The following is a 25,499-nucleotide window of genomic DNA, read 5'->3' as shown; positions in this document are numbered from 1 at the left end:
CGCATTCTTGTAAAAAAAAGATGTTGGTATAATTAGCAGTCCTCTGAATTTGTCATAAAATCAGAATTTTATTGAAACAGTTCCACACTCCTAGTCTTTATGTTTTTGGTTTTTTTTGCAGATTAAAATACCAGAATGTCAAGTAATAGCAGTTCTAAAGATGACGACTCTGTTATTATGGAAAAGATGGAACAAGCACCTGTTCCTAAAACGAAAGCTCGTGATGGTTGGCAAGGAAGAATGGATTTCATCCTGACTTGCATCGGATATGCAGTTGGATTAGGAAATATCTGGAGATTCCCGTACTTATGTTATAAAAGTGGAGGAGGTTAGTGATTAACAATTTCCAGCATTGTTTTGTCTTATTAACAACGATTATGTATTAGAAATTATCTTGTTTACAAAAGAAGATTAAATAAGTCATTGGCCAGATACAAGAAACAAAATATCTATCAAAATTATTTTAGTACTTGTCAGATGAAATGAATTGAATGACAAGTTACATGTCATTTTCATAAATTGGTAAACAGTCGGTTCATGTTTATTGTGTTTTGTTAACATTCAAGTTATTTATGATGTACATTTGAAAATAACTTGTATGTAAAATTTTCAGACACTCAAACGCCAATATTAGTTGATTAATTTTGTTCTTTATTCTTATATTAAATAACGCATAATCTATAACTTAGTTAATTCGAGGAAGGTCTAATAGTGGGTGGAATTTGGCAAAGAGAGACGAAAGATGTTAGGGCGAGACTCATAAGTCGAAAAGAAGCTTCCAACACCATTGCAAACAAAAAAGACAAAAGGACAATAGTATGCAAAACACAACATAGAAAAAAATAACTGAATAACACGAACCCTACAAAAAACAGGTTATCTCGGGTGAGAGTTTCAGCAGATTCTGCTTTAAATGTGACACCCGTCGTGTTGTTAGTTTAAGTACACAACCATTGATTAGTTTAATTCGGTGATCAAATTCGGGGTAAAGGAGGACGCGATTATGGTAAAGACTATTTTGACATACCCGTCGTCATGTGGAACAGATATTCCATAACGGTCAACCAACTCGTGATGACGTCCGTGAAATGAAATTATCCAAAGGGATGATTTCAACAAACAAAGCTCTTGGTCTAATAGCTTCCTTGAAATCAGCAATCCCCTGACAAGGAAATCATGATGAGAAATGCAAGCCTTTAGATATCTTATAAACTGGATGATATATACTCCATTTTCACAGTTTTGATATGAGCGTCACTGATGAGTCGTATGTAGACGAAACGCGCGTCTGGCGTACTAAATTATAATTCTGGTACTTTTGATAACCATTTTGGCTCTGAAAAAACCTTTCTATTGTTTTTTTTCTATTCAAAACAATGCTAAAATTTGATTTTCATTCGCATAAATCTGACAACATCAATACTAGTATCTTTTGTTTTTGTGTCATTGGTAAGCTGCCTCCTTGATTAAACTCCGTACCTAACTATTTTTTTTTATTTGTATATATGTTCAGGAGGAAACCAATTTAAACGTTTAGACTGAAGAGTCAAGGTTCTTTTGTTCAGGTAAAATAGTAATGCGTAATATGTATGTTATTTACTACCGTTAAAACGTACGTTATAAGGGCGAACAATTTTAGAACATGCAATATGTTAACATGTATAAACCATGCGTAAAAACCTGATTTTGGAAATGACCAAAATATAAAAGCGCATATAAATATGTTTTAACTTTTCTATTAAATACGTTATCATTATATTTCAGGTGCTTTTTTCATTCCATACATAATATTTCTACTTCTTTGCGGATTTCCGCTATTCTTTATGGAAGTAGCCTTTGGACAGTTTTCTAGTCTTAGTCCTGTAACAATATGGCGGATTTGTCCACTATTCAAAGGTATGATATTAGTCTAAGTGTTCTTAAAACAATGTCTCCTAAACAAGAATGAAATAATCTAAAAGTTTCAAGGTTGTTGATCTATTTGCACCTTACTTGTTATTGACTGACATATTAACTTATGTACACCATTTCCCACCTTACAACTTACATGTCTTGTAATGTAGTGGCAATAACACTTGCTGCTTGATTTGACCACGCAATCGCATGGCAGATGATGTTTTAACTGAAGACCGTACTGTGATAATGATTAACGTTTGCAACTTATGACTTGGATGGAAAGTTGTCTCATTAGCACTCATACCTCATCTTCTTATATCTATTGAGGGTGTTATCCAGAATGGGTGTATCTACTGTGAACCAACTAATTTTCGCGAGCGATTTATTTTCGAGTCGATCGCGAGTTCAAAAATAATGCGAATATAAATCGTCCCGTATACGTAAAACTACATATGAATCATGTGTTGCTTAAATTAATCAGTTGGAAGGCCGAATAATATACAAATGTGAAAAGCTTTAAAACAAAATTTCCCAAAAGATGTGACATATACGTCTAAGACAAGCTTAGCTTTAATGTGGAAATTAATCTTTAAATGTCTACGGGGTCGCATTATCTACAAATGCAAGAATAAGATCATAATGACGTAACATATATGTCATAACTTTTTAGATATCTCAAATGAAGCAAAAATTTGTTTGAAAATGAAATTTAAACCTCCAAAATATTTAGGGAATAATATTATTAAAAGTCGAGGAGTTAGTCCAAACGTGAATTAATATGGTTTTATTACGATTAATATTGTACTGTTTTTATGGTTCTGGTCCTGCCTGGAGTATAATGTTCATGATTACGTACGATAAGGAGATATATGTAATTTTTAGTAATATAAATATTTAATATGTCTTTTCAAAGTTAAAATGTTTTACAAAATCATTGTATATTGTTTAGTGTATGTAACTGTCATGTTGACCCTCAAATGCTCTTTATTGGAACAATACAAGGTCTTATTATTATTTTTATTCTATGCATGATCGCAAAAGACATTACAGAATAGTTTCGTGCTTCCAAAGCGCTTTTCTGGATTTATCTTCATCAGGAACGTACATAGCTGTATATTTGAAAACCTAGGATGTATAAGAATCGAGACAGTGGAAGTGCTATTTTATCAAAAAGGTTCTAGAAATATTAGTAACCAAATCCATTACAAGGCAGCATTGCCTCACCTTAGTTTCTTTCTATTTTCAAATTCAAAACAGACGATTCTAGAAAGGTTTGTTATAAATCAATTCGGTACCGACTACTGAGCTGATTGAACTTTTGATAGAGAACTGGCTGGCAGAGGTATCAAAACAGTGTTGTTAAAGTATGTTATGTAACTGAATGAACTTTTGATAGAGAACTGGCTGGCAGAGGTATCAAAACAGTGTTGTTAAAGTATGTTATGTAACTGAATGAACTTTTGATAGAGAACTGGCTGGCAGAGGTATCAAAACAGTGTTGTTAAAGTATGTTATGTAACTGAATGAACTTTTGATAGAGAACTGGCAGAGGTATCAAACCAGTGTTGTTAAAGTATGTTATGTAACTGATTGAACATTTGATAGAGAACTGGCAGAGGTATCAAACCAGTGTTGTTAAAGTATGTTATGTAACTGAATGAACATTTGATAGAGAACTGGCAGAGGTATCAAAACAGTGTTGTTAAAGTATGTTATGTAACTGAATGAACATTTGATAGAGAACTGGCAGAGGTATCAAACCAGTGTTGTTAAAGTATGTTATGTAACTGATTGAACATTTGATAGAGAACTGGCAGAGGTATCAAACCAGTGTTGTTAAAGTATGTTATGTAACTGAATGAACATTTGATAGAGAACTGGCAGAGGTATCAAAACAGTGTTGTTAAAGTATGTTATGTAACTGAATGAACCTTTGATAGAGAACTGGCAGAGGTATCAAAACAGTGTTGTTAAAGTATGTTATGTAACTGAATGAACCTTTGATAGAGAACTGGCAGAGGTATCAAAACAGTGTTGTTAAAGTATGTTATGTAACTGAATGAACTTTTGATAGAGAACTGGCAGAGGTATCAAAACAGTGTTGTTAAAGTATGTTATGTAACTGAATGAACTTTTGATAGAGAACTGGCAGAGGTATCAAAACAGTGTTGTTAAAGTATGTTATGTAACTGATTGAACATTTGATAGAGAACTGGCTGGCAGAGGTATCAAAACAGTGTTGTTAAAGTATGTTATGTAACTGAATGAACTTTCTTTTTATTGTGTTATGTTCTCCACTAAATCATTCTTCACTTTCGTTTAATTAACTTTCATTTCATATATTTTCCTTTTTATTATTTAAATAGGTGTTGGAATGGGTATGGTCATAGTTTCAGCAATTGTTTGTATCTATTATAATGTGATAGTTGCCTGGACGATTTATTATTTGTTCATGTCGTTCAGAAGTGTACTTCCATGGAGTCATTGTCACAATTCCTGGAACGATGAAAGATGTGTTGATGGGCTTGAAGGCACATTAAATAAAACGATATCGAATTTTACAAGTTCCAATCTTACAAAAGTTACAGCCAGTGAACAGTTCTGGGAGTAAGTATGTCAGTTGTAGTGTAAAGTTTTATTGTCTTATTCGAAATATCCAAGATGTTAATTAATTTTTTTTGTTGAAGACAGGCTTCGAGTTTTATATTTTTCTGGTGAATGTTTACTTATTTTTCAACATATTCTTCAATTTAATTATGAAAGCACAATACATTTCCTGATATTAAATGGATTTTCGAATTTTTGAATTTGAAAGAACTATTTAGATAATACTGATGAAAGAATGTTTTATAGGAATCACGTACTTGATTTAACTGACGGAATTGAAGATAGTGGGAGTTTAAGATGGCAGCTTTTTATTTGTTTGTCTCTAGCATGGTTATGTGTGTTCTTATGCCTGTTCAAGGGTGTTAAAGTTCTTGGAAAGGTAAGAAATATATTTATATAATAAATAACAAATGAATAATAGACTCTTTTCTTAACAAGTGGAACAACAAAATTGATACTATCTTAGAATCTGGATGTCCGACAGAATAACCTGTACGATGAATTATATTACGGGTTTTGAATTTTTCAAGACCGAATTTATCATTGAGTTATTCAGTCCATAACAACCTTTAACTTTTCTTATTAAGAGAACATTATTCATTCAGATGTAACAAATTCACTGATAAGGAATGAATTTATCGACAATTTATATAAAATGTAACAAATCACTAATTTTAGATTGTTTTATAATTATTAGTCCCCTACCAACGACGTTTGCATTCTGTCTGTCTGTCTGTCTGTGTCCTTTTGTCAGTCCGGCAAACCAGTTTTACACCATTTTCCATCGTGCTTGACGATATTGATTATTTGATATATTGTTTTATCATGACAAGAGACAGATCAGTTTCGAATTTTGTTCCGGTCTAATAACTTTGTGCAAAGTGATGGTCAGTTTTCCACACTTGTTTACCGTCATGCTGGAAAATATTGACTTTAATATTTGTAATATAGTTTACAGCATAACAAGTTATGGATCAAATAATTTCGCATTTTGTTCCAGTACAATTATTTTTAACCAGTAGTTGTCTTAGTATTGCAGTACAATACTCGCAGAAGGCTTATTTTTTTTAATTTTTTTTTTGGAATTTTGGGTTTTCAAATTGTTCTTCAATTCGTATTTGATTCAACATTTCAACTGTTTTATTTCGAGGGTTACTGATGAAGCAGAGTTATACGAAACACTCGTCTGACATTCACATAAGATTGGTATCTTTCATGAGTTTTTACCGTATACATAAATTTTAATTGTATTTGATGCAATAAAACTAAATTAGTTTACAATTAGGAAAGGTTATGTCATTCATGGAACAATGTATATATATATATATGTGTATAGCAGATGGTCATTGTTTAGGCAGATAAACTTATTTTTATGCCAACTGTCATGTAGTCATTTATTTCGGCAGATGAACCTTACCATCAGTTTGAATTCATCATGTATCAAAATATGCTTTGTATCTATTGTAGTTACATTATCATTATGTCATAAAAGTATAAGTAATAACACAATCCTATCAGTAGTATGTGATAAGACTAAGTTGAAAAAATGATAATTTCTTGTATGAACAGATGTGACATTAAGTTTTCATATAAATGCTTAACGTGTGAGTCATTTGTACTGTCAATGTATCAGGTTGTATATCCTACGTTTAACATGATAATACAAAAAGACAGTGACAATGTTTAACAACTTAATCAATTAAGGCATAGTTTAAATTCACACTTTTTTTCACACTTAAAATTTCAACTCAAGTTTTCCATCAACATTCGTGATTGTGTTCTACTATTGTTTTTGGTTTGTAATTGTAATGGTCATAGTCTCTTTTTGGCAATAAATGATATGATAGATTGATTTACTGAATTTCTTGACACAGTTTTATTAAAAATGTATATATGACACAATACCACATGTAGTGGTTATTGATTGTAAGAAAGCACAACTGATATCGATGCTAATAGTTGTCTTGTCCTTAATTAAAGGGAGTAGGTCCGCCCCCCCATGGATAATGATTTTGTAGCAAGTATAATATATGAGGACGATAATAAAAGTGTTGTTCCTTTCATAGATTGATAATGATTCAGTATTTTTATAATTTCGTGCACTATTACCTCAAATCATTTCTATTCCTACTCTTAAATAAAATGAAATAGATTCGCTTTTATATATTGTTGCAACTTACACCATATCTTACTCATTTAAATGTGGGAAGGAAATATAGATAGAAATAATGTATAATGCGTGCACATTATTATTCATACGCCTGTATATTGACTTCTCATGATATGTTAAGTCAATCAAAACACCTAGATGCTTTTGCCAGGTTTGACGATTTTTTTTAATTTTTTTTTTAATTTTGAATGTTTAACTAAGTAATTGACCTTCCAACTTTTCTAATTTGAGCGCCATTGTTATGATAATCATCTGGCTAGAGTAGGGGTTATGGTCGTATAGCGTCGTTAATTTTCAGCTCGAGATCTTAGGTGACTATTATTTCACCAACTGTTCAAATCTTACTGATAAAATAATTATTCTTATTGGTTTGCATAAATGAGCAACGAACAATGATCATTCATGCCGTCGCTTATCATCACATAATTTTAGACCAATTTGTTTATTTTTATTTAATTTTGTTTCATTTTTATTCAAAATTTGATCTTTGTAGCGCCCCATTCTTATGACACAATGTTATTTTAAGTAAAATCTATTTTGAAATTGACAGATTCTATGTGTGCCTTTAAAAAAATCACATAACAAATCTGTGCTTCATCAAAGCATTGTTTGATTCTTACTTTTTTTTTTTTTTTTTTTTTTTGTACACTTAACATGAGTGTGATAAAAAAAAAATGTTTTTTTTTCATAATCTTAACTTTTTCAGGTTTATATGGAAAGCCTCTGCATTTCTATTTTAGATAAATTACATATTCCCATTTTTGCTAATAGAACTAATTTTGACAGTACAAAATATTGATTAGAACTATTATTATTTAGGTGATGCATTTTGCTGCTCCTTTTCCATACCTTGTTTTGTTAGTGTTATTGATAAGAGGCCTTACGCTGCCGGGAGCTGTAGAAGGTATCAAATTTTACATTATCCCTAGGTGGGAGAAATTAGCAGATTATCAAGTAAGTATTCTGTTTCATTTGATTGTACGCATTCCTAGTAACAAAACCAGTTTGATAAAATTAACTGATAGGTTTGTCAGATTAGAAAGGGAGGCGTTTTGCTTAGAGTTTTATATCTACATTCATTGTGAGTTCCTATTGGACTTTCTAAGGTTATGATCTCTAATGTACATGGAGAAAGGTCTTAGTTTACATATTTGTTATGTGAACTTACAAAGGTATCATATGTTTTGTCTAGACGTTTGGCGTTTATATGAGTTCACATATTGCTTCGACATTTTTATTTTGTTAAAGATAAAATGGTGACCTCTAGATGACTTTTGATTTGTTTTTGTTGTGTTGCTTTTTAATAGACGTTTAACCTACATACTGACATTCAAGACTGAAGTACTTATCACATTATACCAAACAGATGTCCAATATCAGTGGTTTTACCGAAACTTAGGATATATAATGCATGTTACAGTATTTCTAAAAAACTTCATTAAGACAGAAATTAACTAATTTTGATTATTTTGTATTATTCTATTAGGTATGGGGAGATGCTGCCTTACAGATATTTTACTCTGTTGGAATGGCATGGGGTGGTATAATAACAATGGCCAGTTACAATAATTTCCATAACAATGCGTACAGGTAAACAAATAATATATAAAGAGGGATAACTCTAATATATATTTACTTATTACAATAAAAAAGAATTATAACAAATGTAATTACAATCTCAGATAAAGATAAGAAATAAGACTAACAGAAATACTCAAATTATAAGTTGAGTCCTTTGTATGAATAAAAAAATTTGCCTAATCATTCTTTTTAGACAATAAACTGTCTCCAAATATTAAAAAAAGATGTTAAACTAAATGAGACATTTGACGTTGTACACGTCAAGAGATTTTAAAGTCATATGGATTTTAAATAGTCGAAAGAAATTTTTATGGAAATTTATCTTAAACTCTTATCAAGTGAACATAAACTATGTTTCATTTTCAACAAAACACAAAACTGAAAAACTCTCTTACATCGCCATTACTCTCGTTCCATCATATTAACCTGTTAATATCATGGTAGTAACGACTACTGCTAATTCGAAGACAGTAATTGCTTACCTCATTTGTGTGTGATATAATTTCAGAGATGCTATGTTAGTTCCAATTATAAACTGTGGTACAAGCATATTTGCTGGATTTGTGATTTTCTCTGTTTTGGGATTTATGGCACATACAGCAGGTACAACTGTAGATGAAGTTGTTAAACAAGGTGATTATGGCATATTTATAATTTCAATACTCTCCAGATTTATTTCAGTAAATTGATTGTTTGAGGACATTTTTGGTATTATACCTATTATTTACAAAATAGTGTCGATTTAATAGTTCCCTCATGTATGGTATATACCGTACTCTACTTATTTCCTCTAATTTAAACAATCGTATTTGACAATAATGTAGTTTTTTTCTAAGCCTTCTTTATTAATTTCCAACAAAAAGATTTTCTCATTACGTCAGAAATGTTTCTGTAATAATATTATGTTCCCTAACACTTTTTAGAAATCATCATCTAGCATTTTATTGTTGTTGTTATTGTTTATTTTTTCAATAATCTTTTTTTCAAGGTCCTGGTCTAACTTTTGTTGCTTATCCTGAGGCTGTTGCTAAACTACCCATATCACCATTGTGGGCAGTTTTGTTCTTTCTAATGTTATACACCATCGGATTAGATAGCCAGGTAAGATTTTAATCATTGCTTCACTACAAATCTCAAGTTCTCAAATCATATACGATAGAAATGCTGGGAAATATTGAGAACAGATCCATACTGTTGTATGAATCTTTAGATTTAACCTAAAAGATTACAATGGTGTTATTTCAATGCGTTAGATTTGATTCTTTAGAAAAATAAGAACCTACAAAACAGAATATCATTTTCAAGTGTTTTAAACTATATAATAAAACACTAATGAATATGCCCATGTTGGCGCCAAACAAAAACCAGATTTTGACATTGTTATATTCTTAATTTAGTAAACAGATTTTGCTTTAAAAGTAGTGTTGCAATGTGTAACATAATCGTTTGACTGAGTTGACACCATTGTGATTCCCAATATGTATTTAGTGTTCCGTGAAAAAAGCAAAGGTTTTATGAAAATAAATTTATTTTAGCAGATTACAGATTGATACAGATTTGCGTACTTTCACTTAAAACTGTAATTATTATAAGTTTAGGTATGAAAGGAGTATGTATTTATGAGGTTGATATTACAATTGTATATATTTTATATTAAGAATATATTGTAATTTAATAATGTATGCAACACTGTGTACTAGAGTAGATAAATATTAATAAAAAAAAAGATTGTTTGAAACTAGTGTGTACATCTGTAGCTCTGTAGGTAAAATTAATTGTATCATTCTTTTAAATAATTTAGACGTAAATTGATATGTATGAGAAGTACATTTTACCTTAATCTGTATAGAAAATACATCTATTGAAAGCGGAGCAATCAATTGAATGTCATTACAGACACTGAGAAAGTACTTTAATAATTCGATGTCAATATTCATGGCTAGGGTAATACTCAAGTTCGTTGAACTCAGCATTTCCAGAATACAATCAAAAGAAACAAAAGCTTTTACGCAATAGGTACCTCATGTGGAATAATACATTGACCATGATAATAACAATATATGCGTTAAGATACAGTTTTTTTTTTAAATATGAAGATATATTTATATTTACAAATTACAAGATAAGAAATGTAATATTAATTCTGTGTACATACAGTTTTTCTCTAACCAAATTAAACTTGTTTTTTCCTAATATATATGTTTTCTTTCGGTCGAATAGAGAGACAAAATATTATGGTTATTAAAGCTGTTCAAGAAAATTTGATGTAAACTATGTTTTTTTTTAGTTTTATAGCGAAAAGACGAGTTTTTGTTTTCTTGAAATATTTACTGACGACGTCTTTCTTTCTTTAACTTACATATTTCGTTGAATAAACAGTTTAAGACAGCAGTCTGATTTGAAAAATAGCTAGCCATTGACAACGTGTTTTGTCATTGTACCCTTATTTGTCGTTCCCGTTATGTTTCAAAGTAATTACTGAACCTTCTTTGCTTGCAGTACAGTCACCTGATATTGTTCGTCATTTATGATCTGGAAGTTAGTTTTCTCTTTTGCAGTTATTCAACATCCCATTATATTGGATACATATAACAGGGATGAATTAATAATCGATATGGATAAAATAGTATATATATGTGTTTGTTAATATATTAGTAAAAATTTATAGGTTTTATAAGACATTTTTTTTCCAATAGACAATCAACCTTTTATTTGGATCTCTTCCAAAACAATTTATAAATGTTATGTTATTAGGTAAATGATAGGCATTATTTTTTTTATCAGCGGCGTTTTATCAGAATATGCTAGTTTGTAATACATGTTACCCATAAATATCATATTTAAGCCATTTTTACTAGCACTAATAACTTTTTCGGCTTTATTAAGTCTACTTGAGCAGTTTGCCTGAATATCTTGCCTGTACCAAGTCAGAAATAAGGAGAAGGAGTTATTTCCCTTTATAGTCAATTTTAAACCATTTTTCGTAAATCTTAGTAATCTTTTACAAAAATCTTCTCCTCTGAAACTGCTTGGCCAAATTAAACCAAACTTGGCCACAATCGTTATTAGGGTATATTGTTTAAAATTGTGTCCGGTGACCCGGCCAACCATCCAAGATGGCTGCCATGGCTAAAAATAGAATTAGGGATAAAATGCAGTTTTTGGCTTATATCTAAAAAAAACAAAGCATTTAGGTCAAATCTGACGTGGGTTAAATTGTTTATCCGGTCAAGATCTATCTGCCCTGAAATTTTCAGACCAATCGGGCAACAGTTGTTAGGTTGCTGCCCCTGAATTGGTAATTTTAATGAAATTTTGACTTTTTTGTTATTATCTTGAATATTATTATAGTTAGAGATAACTGTAAACTTCAATAATGTACAGCAAAGTAAGATCTAAAAATAAGTCAACATGACCAAAATTGATCCCCTAAGGAGTTATTGCCCTTTATAGTCAATTTTTAACAATTTTCATAAAATTTGTAAATTTTTACTATCATTTTCCAGTGTAACAACTGGGCCAAGTTCATTATAGATATAATCGTAAGCAGCAAGAATGTTCAGTAAAGAAAGATCTACAAACACATCACCATCACCAAAACACAATTTTGTTTTGAATCCATCTGCGTCTTTTGTTTAATATTCACATAGACCAAGGTTAGCGCCATAGGCTCTTTAGAGCCTCTAGTTTTTATTGAGCAACATTCGAATAATGTCCAAGAAGTACAACTTTCAACCGTATGTGTTATAAAAAAAGAAACATAACAATAACCATCTGGTTCATGAAACTCTTTAATTATTCAAGAATAAAATATATTTCGAGTCTATATTGTTTTAATTACTCCAAATGTGTTCTTCATTTGTAAGGCTGTTCCAGAAATTGTCAGTTGGGGATGGGAGGCCCCCGTGAATTAAATATCGGTAGTTGCAATTTCTCAGAATTTAACTAAAATGAACAATTTTATTTAAAGGATGTCGGAATTTTACAGTGTGCCTCAATTACTTTAAATGAGTTTAATTCTGGAACAGCCCTCATAGGATACAATCATATGTTTTCTTTACTTATTCATCTATTATTATCTATGTTTATATTATCACGTTAAGATATAAGATATTTCATATATCATACATAAAATAAAACATTTCATGGTTGTGAATTAAGTGGTTCGTAGTTGGCGACTCTACCAAAACACTGAAAATTAACAATCAGATAGGCAAATTCAGTTAAACATTTGTGTATATCTTTGATGAGTTTTTAAGGTATTTAGATAAATGCAATCATGATATATAGATAAATACCAACCTACTATTATACATATTACTTGTTCCAAAAATTAAGTAGAGTCTTCGGATTTTTTTCGTAATGATAGACGAAATTATTGTGTTTTTGGGATAAGGAGTAAATACGTCGGTGTTATTGTTTAGTGTGTTCTGCCAACGTAATTTAAAATCATAACAAGTCTTCTCATGTCATTCTTAGTAAGTTATTTATTTGGAGACTTGCTAATTTCGAACCACTTTATTCACATGTGTTACATCAGTCAAAGAACATTGTGTACTTTTATTTAATATAGACGATGCATTATGTATATAAGTTTGTATTAATAATAAACAATTTTGTATTATATAATGTGATAAGTGCTGTATGTCTTCTAACTAAGGTTACCATTGTATGAAAAAATAATCAAACATGGTAGCTATAATATTCGAGTGTATTACAATATATATGTAAATATTACAATTAAGTCGCATTTTCTATACTGACGTTATATATTATTTAAGTTAAAACGAAAGTATTCAAATCTGTATCATTTATATAAATAGCTCTCAGTATTTTCCAGCATTTTCTCTCTTGGAACCAGTAAAATACATTTCTAAACCAGTCATATCTATAGATAGTTAATGAAAGATTTGTAACTTTAAAATTTAGGTAAATAATCAAATCCTAAAAAGCAAATAGTTAAAGCGTAGTTGATCTTCAACATCATTTAAAAGTACCTTATCAGAATGTATGTTTATATTATACTTCTCTGTTTCATTAATCAAAAAGGAATATTATAGGAAGAAAAACCTGAAATTTTACAAATTCTTTCTCCAAATACAAGAAAAGAATTTTGATGATTTATATGTGAATTGAACAGGCGAAATATATGCCAAAAACTGTATACAAATTTATATTGGGTTAAAGTGTGCGAAATGAACATGGGCTGACAAATTTCTTTCGATGTTATTAGCATTGGCTGTGGCTTGTCACTTCAAGCTGTAATTTTCTTTTGTTAAAAAATGAATGAATTACCAAGCCAAGTTTGCATGTATGAAATGAGCTTAAAAAGAAACTCACTTGCATTGCAGTACCCCTTAATGTGTTAATAAACGTTTACAAAATTAGTCTATGGTGTAGATCTGTTTCATAAGCAATCACACTAATTCTTCTTATTTCTTTATAAACAGATATTTAGGCTGTCATACCACAAGCACTTGTCTCAGAAAAAAAAATTCATTCCTATATACCTTAATATAATAGGAAATTTTTTCTAAGACAAGTGCCTGCGTGTCATACATCTTTTGAACTTTTCATCAGTAAAATGTAGAACATGAAAAGATTCTGATTAACATTATTAAACTGATAACAAATCACCAAGAAGTGAAACACTAAAGAAATGATTTAGATGTATTTAAACGTACTATAATTTGTGATATTATTCCTATTCAGCTCGACCTGCCTTTGGAAAATAACACTGTGCTTGTATTCTCCATGCATGTGTTTCCTGTCCAACATGCAAGTTATTTTACACAGAGTTTATAAATTACCGAAATCTTTCTTTAATTCTGACCTAACAATATTTTTATTTGTGATGGGCATTTGAATTAACATATGTATAAACATGATAAACGATATAGCGTTAAAGGTTGAGACGATTTCAAACTTCTCAAACTCACAGTTATTCTACCATTGAGCTTTAAAGAAGAATGTATACTGAATTACTACAGTATACATTCAAAAACCACAAGAGCTCTTTTTATATCCTAACTGATAAAGATCAAATTAAAATACAACATTTAGAAATGGTCAGTGTCTTCCCTATATTATCTTAACTTAGAAATCTTACAAATTGCTTTATTTTAAAGGTGGATTTTAAAAAAGGAATAACGATTTTTTTTTATATTGATTTTGTTGACAATTTTCATTTTTCTTTCTTTTTCATTTTGTTAAAAACTTCTAAAGATTGAAATTTAAAAAGATAATCAATATTTCTTTTCTCTTAAATTGAGAGTGACCACCTAAGCCGGAATAATAATTATCATGCTCTTTAATTCTACAAAGACAGGTGAAGCAGTATCATCTATGGTGCGTTGACTGAGGACAGGCAACAACGTCCCCAAATAGGTTTTTATTGTAGTTATGAGGTATTAAAATGAACAAATAAATATGTACTAAAACAAAGGCCTGGAAAATTGGAACTTTCTACAATACAATTTTGCTTTTAGAATTTACGTCGTCATATTGGACTGTTATTTAATTATGAACTATTTGATTTTAATACGGACAATTTTCCAGTCCTTAAACATTGAAATTAGATTGAGTGTCTTAATGTTACTTCATACATTATATGCAGTCATATTATCAATTGGTGTTCGTTATACAGAATGTTCTTTACCGAACACTTTATCTGTTTAGGTTTTCCTAAATTTTGTTCTTTTTCATTCAACATTACATCTGTAAATGTTTTGTCTATTTTTTGTCTCGGTTGTTAATAGATTGAGTAGAAAACAGTTCTGTATAACTTACATCAATAATGTAATGTTAAAATGGACATATTTTTTTTAGTTTCGTTTTCAGGAATTTTTACAACAATCCTTTTAATATTCTTGTCTATTTAACTGCAAAATCCCATCCTCGAGTTGGTTTATATATTTTTAGATATATACCATATTTTTTTTATATTTATTCAAGGTTTTAACCTTATTCAGAGCTTAAGCATAAATACATTCCTTGTGACTGTTAAATTTATGTTTTAACTTTTGATTTTTAATGATTGATTAAATAGTATGTTAAACCGAAACCCCTTCCCATTTCAAAGTTAAGTCAAGATGATAGACATAGTTTTAATTATTTGCAATTTCTGTCTGCTTAAAATTGTCATTTATTTCTATTTTTAGTTCGGAATGTTTGAGACTTGCATAAGTTCATTTATTGACGAGTACCCACGCTTACTCAGAAGTAAGCGAGTACTTCTAGCAGCAGTTGGGTGTTTCGTGGAGTTTCTTCTTGGATTACCGTGTATTACACAGGTAGTTAACTACTTCAATACATGTGTTTGTTCTTTAATGCATAGTGTATATATAATTAAAAGAAGAGAAAAAGGGATACAAATAAAACATTTTAGACGGAAAGTGAAAATATTCACAATACTTGTTTAATACATTGGCTGTCATAATAACTAATTGATTGTTTCTTACTTCCGCACAATCTAAATATTCCATACATAATCAAGGCATTATAATAAATATGAACTACATCTTAAAATAAAGATATGCACAATTAAGATTTAGAACAAGGAAACCCAAGGAGATTATATTACAGAACGGTACAGATTATCTGCTAGGGACAAGCTAGTACAGCTTTATTGGACATTGTTAAAGGAAAACAATTGAAAAAATTATGCACGTTCTAGCGCATGCTTTAAAAGATCAACAAACTGGAATCTAAACATCACAGCATGTCATGAACACATACCACCAGAAAGATTTACTAGAAATATTGCTAAAAAGATTCCCTAAACCATTATGTAACACCACATCGTGGAAAAAATCGTTCTACCCAAGAGCCATAAAGGGATTGGAACGACTTACCCTACTCTATGACATCTGTCAGTAGTCTTAAATCCTTCAAGATGTTCCTGACTAAAAAATACATATATAGACACTTGGTTGTTAAACCCTCATATTTAAATGCATCTAAAGCTATTATTTTGCTCGTTTTGTCATGAACACACACAGGCACTTGTCTCAGAAAAAAAAATCTTATATACCTTTATATAACACAAGGTACTTAACTCGCGATTTAGAAAAATGCCAGGCGGTGACGAAATTACGTAATATGCCGATTTCTCGGCTGTCAACCCCACTAAATCTTGTTATATCGTAAATCTAAATTGATTTATCTTTACAATGGTGTATAAAATGCCTACTAGTGTTTTCGGGATCATCTGTAAAAGTCCTAGTTAAAAGTATTAGTTAATTGATATACATGTTATATCTAAGGTGCAATATATGTTATAATGTTTTATTACAATCATGATGTTTCTAAAAATGGTCATTAGCACAATACATAAGATATACAATATAAGTTAATTACGAACTAGATAATGAAGGATAGGACTGTAGCATTCTGTTCGTAACTGTTGTCGTCTATCTTGTTGACAAGAAAACATTACTTGATAATCTTATTAAAACATCTGATCTGGTATTCCAGGAAATTAAACACTCTCTTTTACTCACTAATTTCAGGGAGGAATATATGTTCTACAGATTATGGACTGGTATTGTGCAAGTTTTTCTCTGATGATGATTTCACTTATAGAATGTCTCGTTATTGCATGGATATATGGTAAGCATACATCATTTTCATACACCTGCTGACAACGTTCATTGGTATCATTTTCACCACTGCAGTGGCATTTAGATATGTTAGAGCAACTTCAAAACCAAATTGCAAAGATTGCATTTTCAGAAATGAAAAAATGTGAAGATGCAAAATGAAATAGCAACATGATGAATAAATAAATCTGTTTTGAAGTGTAAAAATTGAGAAAAATGTATAGATAATTGATTATTAATTCAAATTTTTTTCTTGTGAATTTAGGAACAGAAAGGTTTTACAAAGACATTGAATTGATGATTGGATATAAGCCACATGCAATCTGGCATTATATGTGGAGATATGTAACACCATCCGTTATTTTTGTAAGTTAATGTTGTTTTTTTTTTGGTTAACAAATTCAAACTGTTAAGTCCTTGACACCAATGTCAATTCTAATAATTTATATTTGCTATCACACTTTATTAGACAACAAACAAAAACATATTTTAAATGAACATGACTACAAGGAAATGATAAATATGGTTATTGACCGGAATGTTTTGCCTTTAGTTAACTTTGTAAATTGTGGTAGATAAAAATACTGAATGCGTTGTTATCTAGGGTCATTCCAGAATTTATAAACGATGGTTCAAAAGATAAAACTTGCATCAGATCCACTGATGACAAATTAACAACTGAGAGAAATTGTATTCACATGGCCATATGAGTTGAAAAATTCTAGCCAATTCGTTTACCGAATACATTAGCTTTTGTCTGTTTTCGGTATTGTTTGCGGTTACTACCCCACTGGATGTAAATCACATTTTGAATAAAAAATTGAACACACATACTAAACGAGAAACAATTTAATATATATTAAACACATCTTCATCATAAACATCTAATAGTTGATGTGTTTCCATCGGATTTAGTTTGTAACCTGGATTTGCTTTCTCTCAATCGATTTATGACATTTGAACAGCTGTATACCACCACAGTTGCCTCTATTTAAGTATGCCTAGAAGAATAGACCCAGAATAAGAAATTCATTGTTCCAATGTTAATGGCCCTAGATAGGCAACATGACGTTCCCATAAACAAACATTACTGTTTTTTCTCTATCGATTTATGAATTTTTGAACAGCGGTATACTACTGTTGCCTTTATTTACACCATGATTTGTTAACACAGTTACACAATGAAATATTATATATAACTATATGTTACGGATTACCAATTTACCTAGTTTTGCCAAGTCAATATTATAACATATGTTTTCCATTCATGTGATGTGTTTTAGCTTTTGCTTTTGTCATTTGATAAAGAAAAATTTTGAATATTCCTTTTTTTTGTTTTTTTTTTTGTGTTCTAAATGTCGGTTTTAATTCAAGAAACTGCCTATGATAGTTGCAATAATCTATGTAGCTGCTTTAATATTAATTAACATTTCGTCCAATATCTTGACATTGTTTATCCATTAAAACTATTAAGACCTAGGTCATTTTACATAAATGATATTTACTATCACACTTTACTTGAAAACATATTAATACTTTTTTGTAACAGACATGACTTTTCATATATTATACCAAGGAAATGACATTTCAAGGTGCCTAACAGTATATGTCATAAAGTGGTCAATGACTTGAACGTCATGTCTTTGGTTAATTTTATAATTTGACATCTATACAATTGTTAATATATTTATCTAAATACTTCACATTGCATGCAGATTTTCATTCATGAATAAACGTTTCAATTTAGCTTCATTTTGAGAGATTAAAAACACATTGTTAGTAAACAAATTTCCATCTCTTAGAAAAATATCATTATCATTATTTAGTTCTTGTCATTAATTGATGTCTTCTGAAAATTATGTAAATTTGATTTGTTTTTATACGACCGTAAAAATTGAAATTATTTTGGTCGTATATTGGTATCACGTTGGTGTCAGCGTCGTCATCCGAATACTTTTAGTTTTCGCACTATAACTTTAGTTTAAGTAAATAGAAATCTATGAAATTTAAACACAAGGTTTATGACCACAAAATGAAGGTTGGGATTGATTTTGGAAGTTTTGGTCATAACAGTTTAGGAATTAGGGGACAAAAAGGGCCCAAATAAGCATTTTCTTGGTTTTCGCACTATAACTTTAGTTTAAGTAAATAATCATCTATGACATTTTGACACAAGGTTTATGACCACGAAAGGAAGTTTGGGATTGATTTTGGGAGTTTTGGTTCGAACTGTTTAGGAATTAAGGGGCCAAAAAAGGGACCAAATAAGCATTATTCTTGGTTTTCGCACAATAACTTTAGTATAAGTAAATAGAAATCAATGCAATTTAAACTCAAGGTTTATGACCATAAAAGGAAGGTTGGGATTGATTTTGGTAGTTGAGATTCCAACAGTTTAGGAATTAGGGGCCAAAAAAGGGCCCAAATAAGCATTTTTCTTGGTTTTCGCATAAAAGGATTAGGTTGGGATTAATTTTGGGATTTTTGGTTCCAACAGTTAAGGAATAAGGGGACCAAAGGGTCCAAAATTGAACTTTGTTTGATTTCATCAAAAATTGAATAATTGGGGTTCTTTGATATGCCGAATCTAACTGTGTATGTAGATTCTTAGTTTTTGGTCCCGTTTTCAAATTGATCTACATTAAGGTCCAAAGGGTCCAAAATTAAACTTAGTTTGATTTTAACAAAAATTGAATCCTTGGGGTTCTTTGATATGCTGAATCTAAAAATGTACTTAGATTTTTTATTATTGGCCCAGTTTTCAAGTTGGTCCAAATCGGGTCCAAAATTAAACTTTGTTTGATGCCGAATCTAACTGTGTATGTAGATTCTTAGTTTTTGGTCCCGTTTTCAAACTGATCTACATTAAGGTCCAAAGGGTCCAAAATTAAACTAAGTTTGATTTTAACAAAAATTGAATCCTTGGGGTTCTTTGATATGCTGAATCTAAAAATGTACTTAGATTTTTTATTATTGGCCCAGTTTTCAAGTTGGTCCAAATCGGGTCCAAAATTAAACTTTGTTTGATTTCATCAAAAATTGAATAATTGGGGTTCTTTGATATGCCAAATCTAACTGTGTATGTAGATTCTTAATTTGTGGTCCCGTTTTCAAATTGGTCTACATTAAAGTCCAAAGGGTCCAGAATTAAACTAAGTTTGATTTTAACAAAAAATAAATTCTTGGGCTTCTTTGATATGCTGAATCTAAACATGTACTTAGATTTTTGATTATGGGCCCAGTTTTTAAGTTGGTCCAAATCAGGATCCAAAATTATTATATTAAGTATTGTGCAATAGCAAGAAATTTTCAATTGCACAGTATTCAGCAATAGCAAGAAATCTTCAATTGCACAGTATTGTGCAATAGCAAGTATTTTCAATTGCACAGTATTGCGCAATAGCAAGAAATATCTAATTGCACAATATTGCGCAATAGCAAGAAATTTTCAATTGGAGTTATCTTTCTTTGTCCAGAATAGTAGTTGAATCAACTTCAATCATTGTTTTATATAATATACAATGTTTACTCACTTTTACTACCAACTGATAAATGAAAACAATCTTTACCATTCAGTGATAACAAGCACTTTTTTTACAATTTAATATTTTATGATGTATTTAAATGAGTACTTATTGTTGCAAACTCCATTAGTAATTTGAATGAATTGCTCAAAGGCAAAAAACAAATTTTTAATTCATTAGACCACATTCATTCTGTGTCAACTATTTAATCACAATCCAAATTTAGAGCTGAATCCAGCTTGAATGTTGTGTCCATACTTGCCCCAACTGTTCAGGGTTCAAACTCTGCGGTCGTATAAAGCTGCGTCCTGCGGAGCATCTGGTGATATCTTGAAATGAGTCTAGTTAACACCTTTTTTATTGTTTTTATTGTCTAATTTTTTTAATGTTTTTAAATTAAAAAAAAACACGACAGAGATTTTAGATTATTTTAAATACAATGAAATTGATAAAACAGTTGAGAATAATATCTTAGTTTCATATTCACTTTTTTAAGATAAAATGTATTGATACATCACAGTATTGTATATTATTGATAACATACAATGTACTTATGTTACAAATCATACAGTAAACCATTTTTTTTTAAATACTAAGGCTTTTGTACCTCAGGGATAGATTACCTCAGCTGTATTTGGCAAAACTTTTAGGAATGTTTGTTCCTCAATGCTCTCCAACTTCGTACTTTGTTTGGCCTTTTTAAGATTTTTTTATTCAAGCGTCATTAATGAGTCTTTTGTAGATGAAATGCGCGTCTGGCGCAAATATAAAATTTCAATTCTTGTATCTATAATGAGTTTATTTATAGTCAAACTGTATGGGGGAATCAGCCAAGTTCTAGAACAAAGTCAAGGGAATTTTTATTTTTTCCTTGAATAAAGTTTAACTTAAATGACATTCATTGCTATAAATGTGCTGTAATACCTGTAATTTCACTGCTATATAACACCAACGGCTTTGTTATATATGATACTTTGGTTTAGGGTAGATTGAGTTATAAACATCATTTAGAGGAATCTTTTGATGGATAATTGGATTATACAAGAAATTTTCGACCTGATGTAAAAATCAATTCTGTGGCTGTATGTCCTAAAATGGGATATATTATCGCTATTATTTACAAAAAAAAATAAATTTAAATTCCTTTATTTAGTGTAGAGGAGGGTATTTGGAATGGATCATCATTTTTTTTTGTATGTGAAAACTAACACAGGATGCAAATTTAAAAAAAAAAATGAAAAAAAAAAAATCATTTCCCACAATAAGCAGTCTTCACTTTACTATTATGTGTTAATGTATAGCTGATCGTCTGTGTCGGTTTTTATAAGTCCTTGACTTTCAAATAATCGGCTATGAGTGTCCCTCAAGAAAAAGCGCTTGCGACGCATCAAATTAATGACGTGTTGTTTTCATTTTTTAAAGACATGGTTACAAAAACAAAAATAGGCTAAGCTTTAATATCATACAAAAAATATTGCTGTGTATTGATGGTGAAGACCATGCTAATCTACAGGCCCTCTGGTCATAATTGTTTACATCTATAAATTACAACATTAATATCTGTTGGTATATTAGAACTGCAATGTTAACACTGGACTGTATTTCATTGTCTTTTATCTTTTTTTTTTTTTTATTATTTAGGGAATCTGGCTTTTTAGTATTATAACATTGGGTCCAGTGACGTATGATGGAAAAAGTTATCCAACTTGGGCGATAGTTTTTGGTTGGATATTAGGAATGGTTTCACTTGTCCCAATTCCTCTCATGATGATTATTCAAATCATTAATACTGAAGGGGATACAATAGTTGAGGTAAGCTTATTATAGGGCTTTAAAATTAGGTCATAAAAAAATTATGCTTTTATATCATTTGATAAAGGTTGCTGTTTAGTTATGGATCTGTAATTGCCTATTTTGCTATTTTATGTCATGGCCAAACGTACATATAATCCATTTGTCAATTCGACAGGTATCACTTCAGTTTAAACAAATGTTAATTAGTTAACTAACAGCTCTACCAGTTAGGAAAGTGTGTATTGGTATTTGAAAATATCATCTGTTTTTGACAATAAAAACAATGTAGTATCATAATTTTGGAATCTTGCTTTTAAAATCGTTGATATTCGATTGGTAATTATGATTTCAAATAATCTTTTTCATTTTACAGAGAGTGAAAAAATTAACAGTACCTGCTAAAAGTTGGGGTCCAAGCATGGAAGATGACAGAGAAGATTACATAAAGTCACTGTCACATAATACATACACATTATCTAATATGGACGGTAGTCCTATCGATTGTGAAGAAGCCTTATTAACACACAAACAAAAAATTGGTGATTATACTTTTATATTCCTCATATAGAAAGATTAAATAAATGGATATATCTTCCTAGTGGCTTTTGAAAGTTCAACAACTGGTCAATAACATAGATAAAATAAGTTTATGTGAAACAAAAAGAATTTTTGATGTAACCCAGTATGAAATAAACACTTTGGGTTTGAGCATTATATAAAAATAAGAGACCAAATGAAACAGAAATTTACAACTCAAGGTCACTGTATAGCCTTCATCAATGAGTAAAACCAATACCACATATTTAGCTTTTAAAAGCCCAGAAATTACAAACGTAAAACAATTTCAACGAGAAAACTAACGATCTGATTTATGCACAAACATTGAACGAAGAACTAATATGATACACAGCAACAAATTAGTTCTTTATTTCTTTACTTTAAATTACATGTAAAAGACTGGCAAAAAATACCAAAAGGACAGTCAAAGTCATAAGTTGAAATTATAAACTTACAACGCCATTTCTAAAAACGAAAATGTCTAAAACACAAAACACACTTAAACAGGGATGAGTTATAGTTTTCAGCAAACACATAAGTTAATATTTTTATAAAATGCATTTTATGTTTTTCTATTTTAGATATGAATAACTCATCGTGATAGATGATAATAAAACAATAATTGGACATTCCAAAGAAGTTGTTGCAAGGTTATGAAAATAAATATTGTGATGGATTAAGTAATGTTTTACTTTTAAAGACTATTGTATTGATAAGTAAATGTACTATTATGTTGCTTCTGACGTATTGTTTTATTGATACTGCCTTATGACATTTAGTTTTGTTTTCTTTCTTAATCTCACTGAAGGCATTTGATACAATGTAAATCTCATATATTTTTTGTATCAAAACTATCATATGGATTTTCTAGATATGAAATTCTGTGAAGTTCATATAGTGTCCTGCAATATTTATATCAGAAAAACGATTGTCATATTGTTTGTCATAATAAAAATGTACATTATTTAAGGAAAAAACGTTTAGTATATTTAGTTTCAAATTAAAAATTACCCAAATAAAATGTCAAGTTCACCAAATTAATACATCCATCAAATAAACTAGAATCAATAAAATGAAACTTTGCACAAAAATTCATCTGTACAAATTATATTTTTTACATTGCTGCATTTTACAAATTGATAATGTATTGTTATATTGTAACAATATAAACTTGTAAAGGATGTCTCCAGCTTAATATTGTGCACATTTTGATTAAACTTTTGATGTCACAAATGAACACATTTCAACTTGACAAGTGCATTAATCTATTCACAACACTGATCTCAATTGGTCTGAGATAAAAATGTTGCAAAATCATGTGCGCGTTAAAATGACTGATACAGGTATGTCCAAATTTTATCTGCGATACCTTTTGAATTGTATGAATATACACTAAGATCTTTAGAAAAAATTGTATCTTAAATACTCAATCATTCTATAAAAAAAAATTGGGAAAAAAAGTGGTTTGACACATTTTTGAGTGTTGGAAATCTGAAATAAATGCTAGCTGCAACAAAATATCTACGACAGTTGTTCTTCATATAGTCAAACGCTGTGGTATATAATTTAATTGGTACTTTTGTAAACATGCTATTTTAAACAAGCGTGGGTTTAATGAATTAAACCATTATTTTGTCTTGTGAGATGAAAATCTATGCTGATATAATATGTTTTCTGAAATCCAAACTCCCAATTGTTCACACTGAACCAGTCGTAATTGAAATCCAACTCGAAGTAAGGATGCATCTATAATTTTTAATGAAAAGTAAAATTAAGTTACTTATATTTATTCAAATATCCATTCTTTTGTCAATACAAATACAAGATATTATGTATGTTTAGGTATTAATATTGTAACCTGGTCATACATTGCATTCTCTTGAACTGTAGTATTTATGGATACATATAATATATAGGTAGGTGGCAATGATATAACAGCCACATCCGGTGTTCTTTTCATCATTATGAAGTGACAGTTTGTATTATTGAATATGCATTTTAATTGTATATCCGAACGTTCTTTTCATTTTACATTTGTACATATTTACACTTTTTATTATTTGATAAGTAGAATACAAGAAGCTTTGGGAAAATTTGCGATACTTTTATTGATATTTGAAATACATACAAAATGTTTATGTATTTGCATAACACGCTAGCTGCTACCAGTATTTTTCCGTCCCAAAATAAAAAAGCACAAATTATAAAAATGCTTTCATTTTTACAGCATTATTGTTTGGTAAAAGGGTAAATAACAATGAGTACAAAATAAGTAATAATCATTTTTATATTAATCTAGTCCACTGATAAATTCACACGAAACAAAATGACTATTTTCTAGCGAGTTTATTGTCTCAAATCAGCATTATTTCATCAAAATGTATTATCTGTCACAACATACTATTTTTTTAAAAGATAGAGAAAAGAACCAAAAGTGAAAATAAGTGGGCATTCATTTAGCATTATTATAGTCTATTAATTCAAAGTATCTCGGGAAAAACATATTGGTATTGTCCATCACATTCAGATGCCTGTAATATTACTTAACTATTACTTTGGTTAATTGTTTTAAAAGTATTAATTAATCAACTTTATCTTACAAGCATAAGATAAATTGTCATTGATATGGTTATATTTATAAATTTACTGTTTACAAATTTTTTGAAATACTAAAGCTTTTCTACCTCAGGCATAGATTACCTTAGCTGTATTTGGCAAAACTTTTAGGAATTTTGGTTCTCAATGCTCTTCAACTTCGTACTTTATTTG

General features: G+C 29.9%; 1 protein-coding gene across 5 annotated transcripts in view; it reads left to right on the top strand.

Annotated features, from left to right (window-relative positions):
- LOC139485197 (sodium- and chloride-dependent glycine transporter 1-like) overlaps positions 1-23,707 on the top strand; it is a 42,498-nt gene extending 18,791 nt beyond the window's left edge. For all 5 annotated transcript variants that reach the window (XM_071269450.1, XM_071269449.1, XM_071269453.1 and 2 more), the window contains exons 2-15: positions 122-328; positions 1,765-1,896; positions 4,263-4,503; positions 4,750-4,882; positions 7,493-7,627; positions 8,160-8,263; positions 8,763-8,887; positions 9,243-9,355; positions 15,415-15,546; positions 16,765-16,864; positions 17,120-17,220; positions 22,020-22,190; positions 22,546-22,711; positions 23,312-23,707. In XM_071269450.1, the coding sequence (XP_071125551.1) occupies positions 136-328; positions 1,765-1,896; positions 4,263-4,503; positions 4,750-4,882; positions 7,493-7,627; positions 8,160-8,263; positions 8,763-8,887; positions 9,243-9,355; positions 15,415-15,546; positions 16,765-16,864; positions 17,120-17,220; positions 22,020-22,190; positions 22,546-22,711; positions 23,312-23,331 (1,866 nt within the window). In that variant the 5' untranslated portion in view covers positions 122-135 and the 3' untranslated portion in view covers positions 23,332-23,707. The remainder of the gene's footprint in view (positions 1-121; positions 329-1,764; positions 1,897-4,262; positions 4,504-4,749; positions 4,883-7,492; positions 7,628-8,159; positions 8,264-8,762; positions 8,888-9,242; positions 9,356-15,414; positions 15,547-16,764; positions 16,865-17,119; positions 17,221-22,019; positions 22,191-22,545; positions 22,712-23,311) is intronic.
- The last annotated feature ends 1,792 nt before the right edge of the window (positions 23,708-25,499 follow it).

The sequence above is a fragment of the Mytilus edulis genome, chromosome 8 (assembly GCF_963676685.1).
Source record: "Mytilus edulis chromosome 8, xbMytEdul2.2, whole genome shotgun sequence".
Lineage (NCBI taxonomy): Eukaryota > Metazoa > Mollusca > Bivalvia > Mytilida > Mytilidae > Mytilus > Mytilus edulis.
This window is presented reverse-complemented; position numbering and strand designations above follow the sequence as displayed.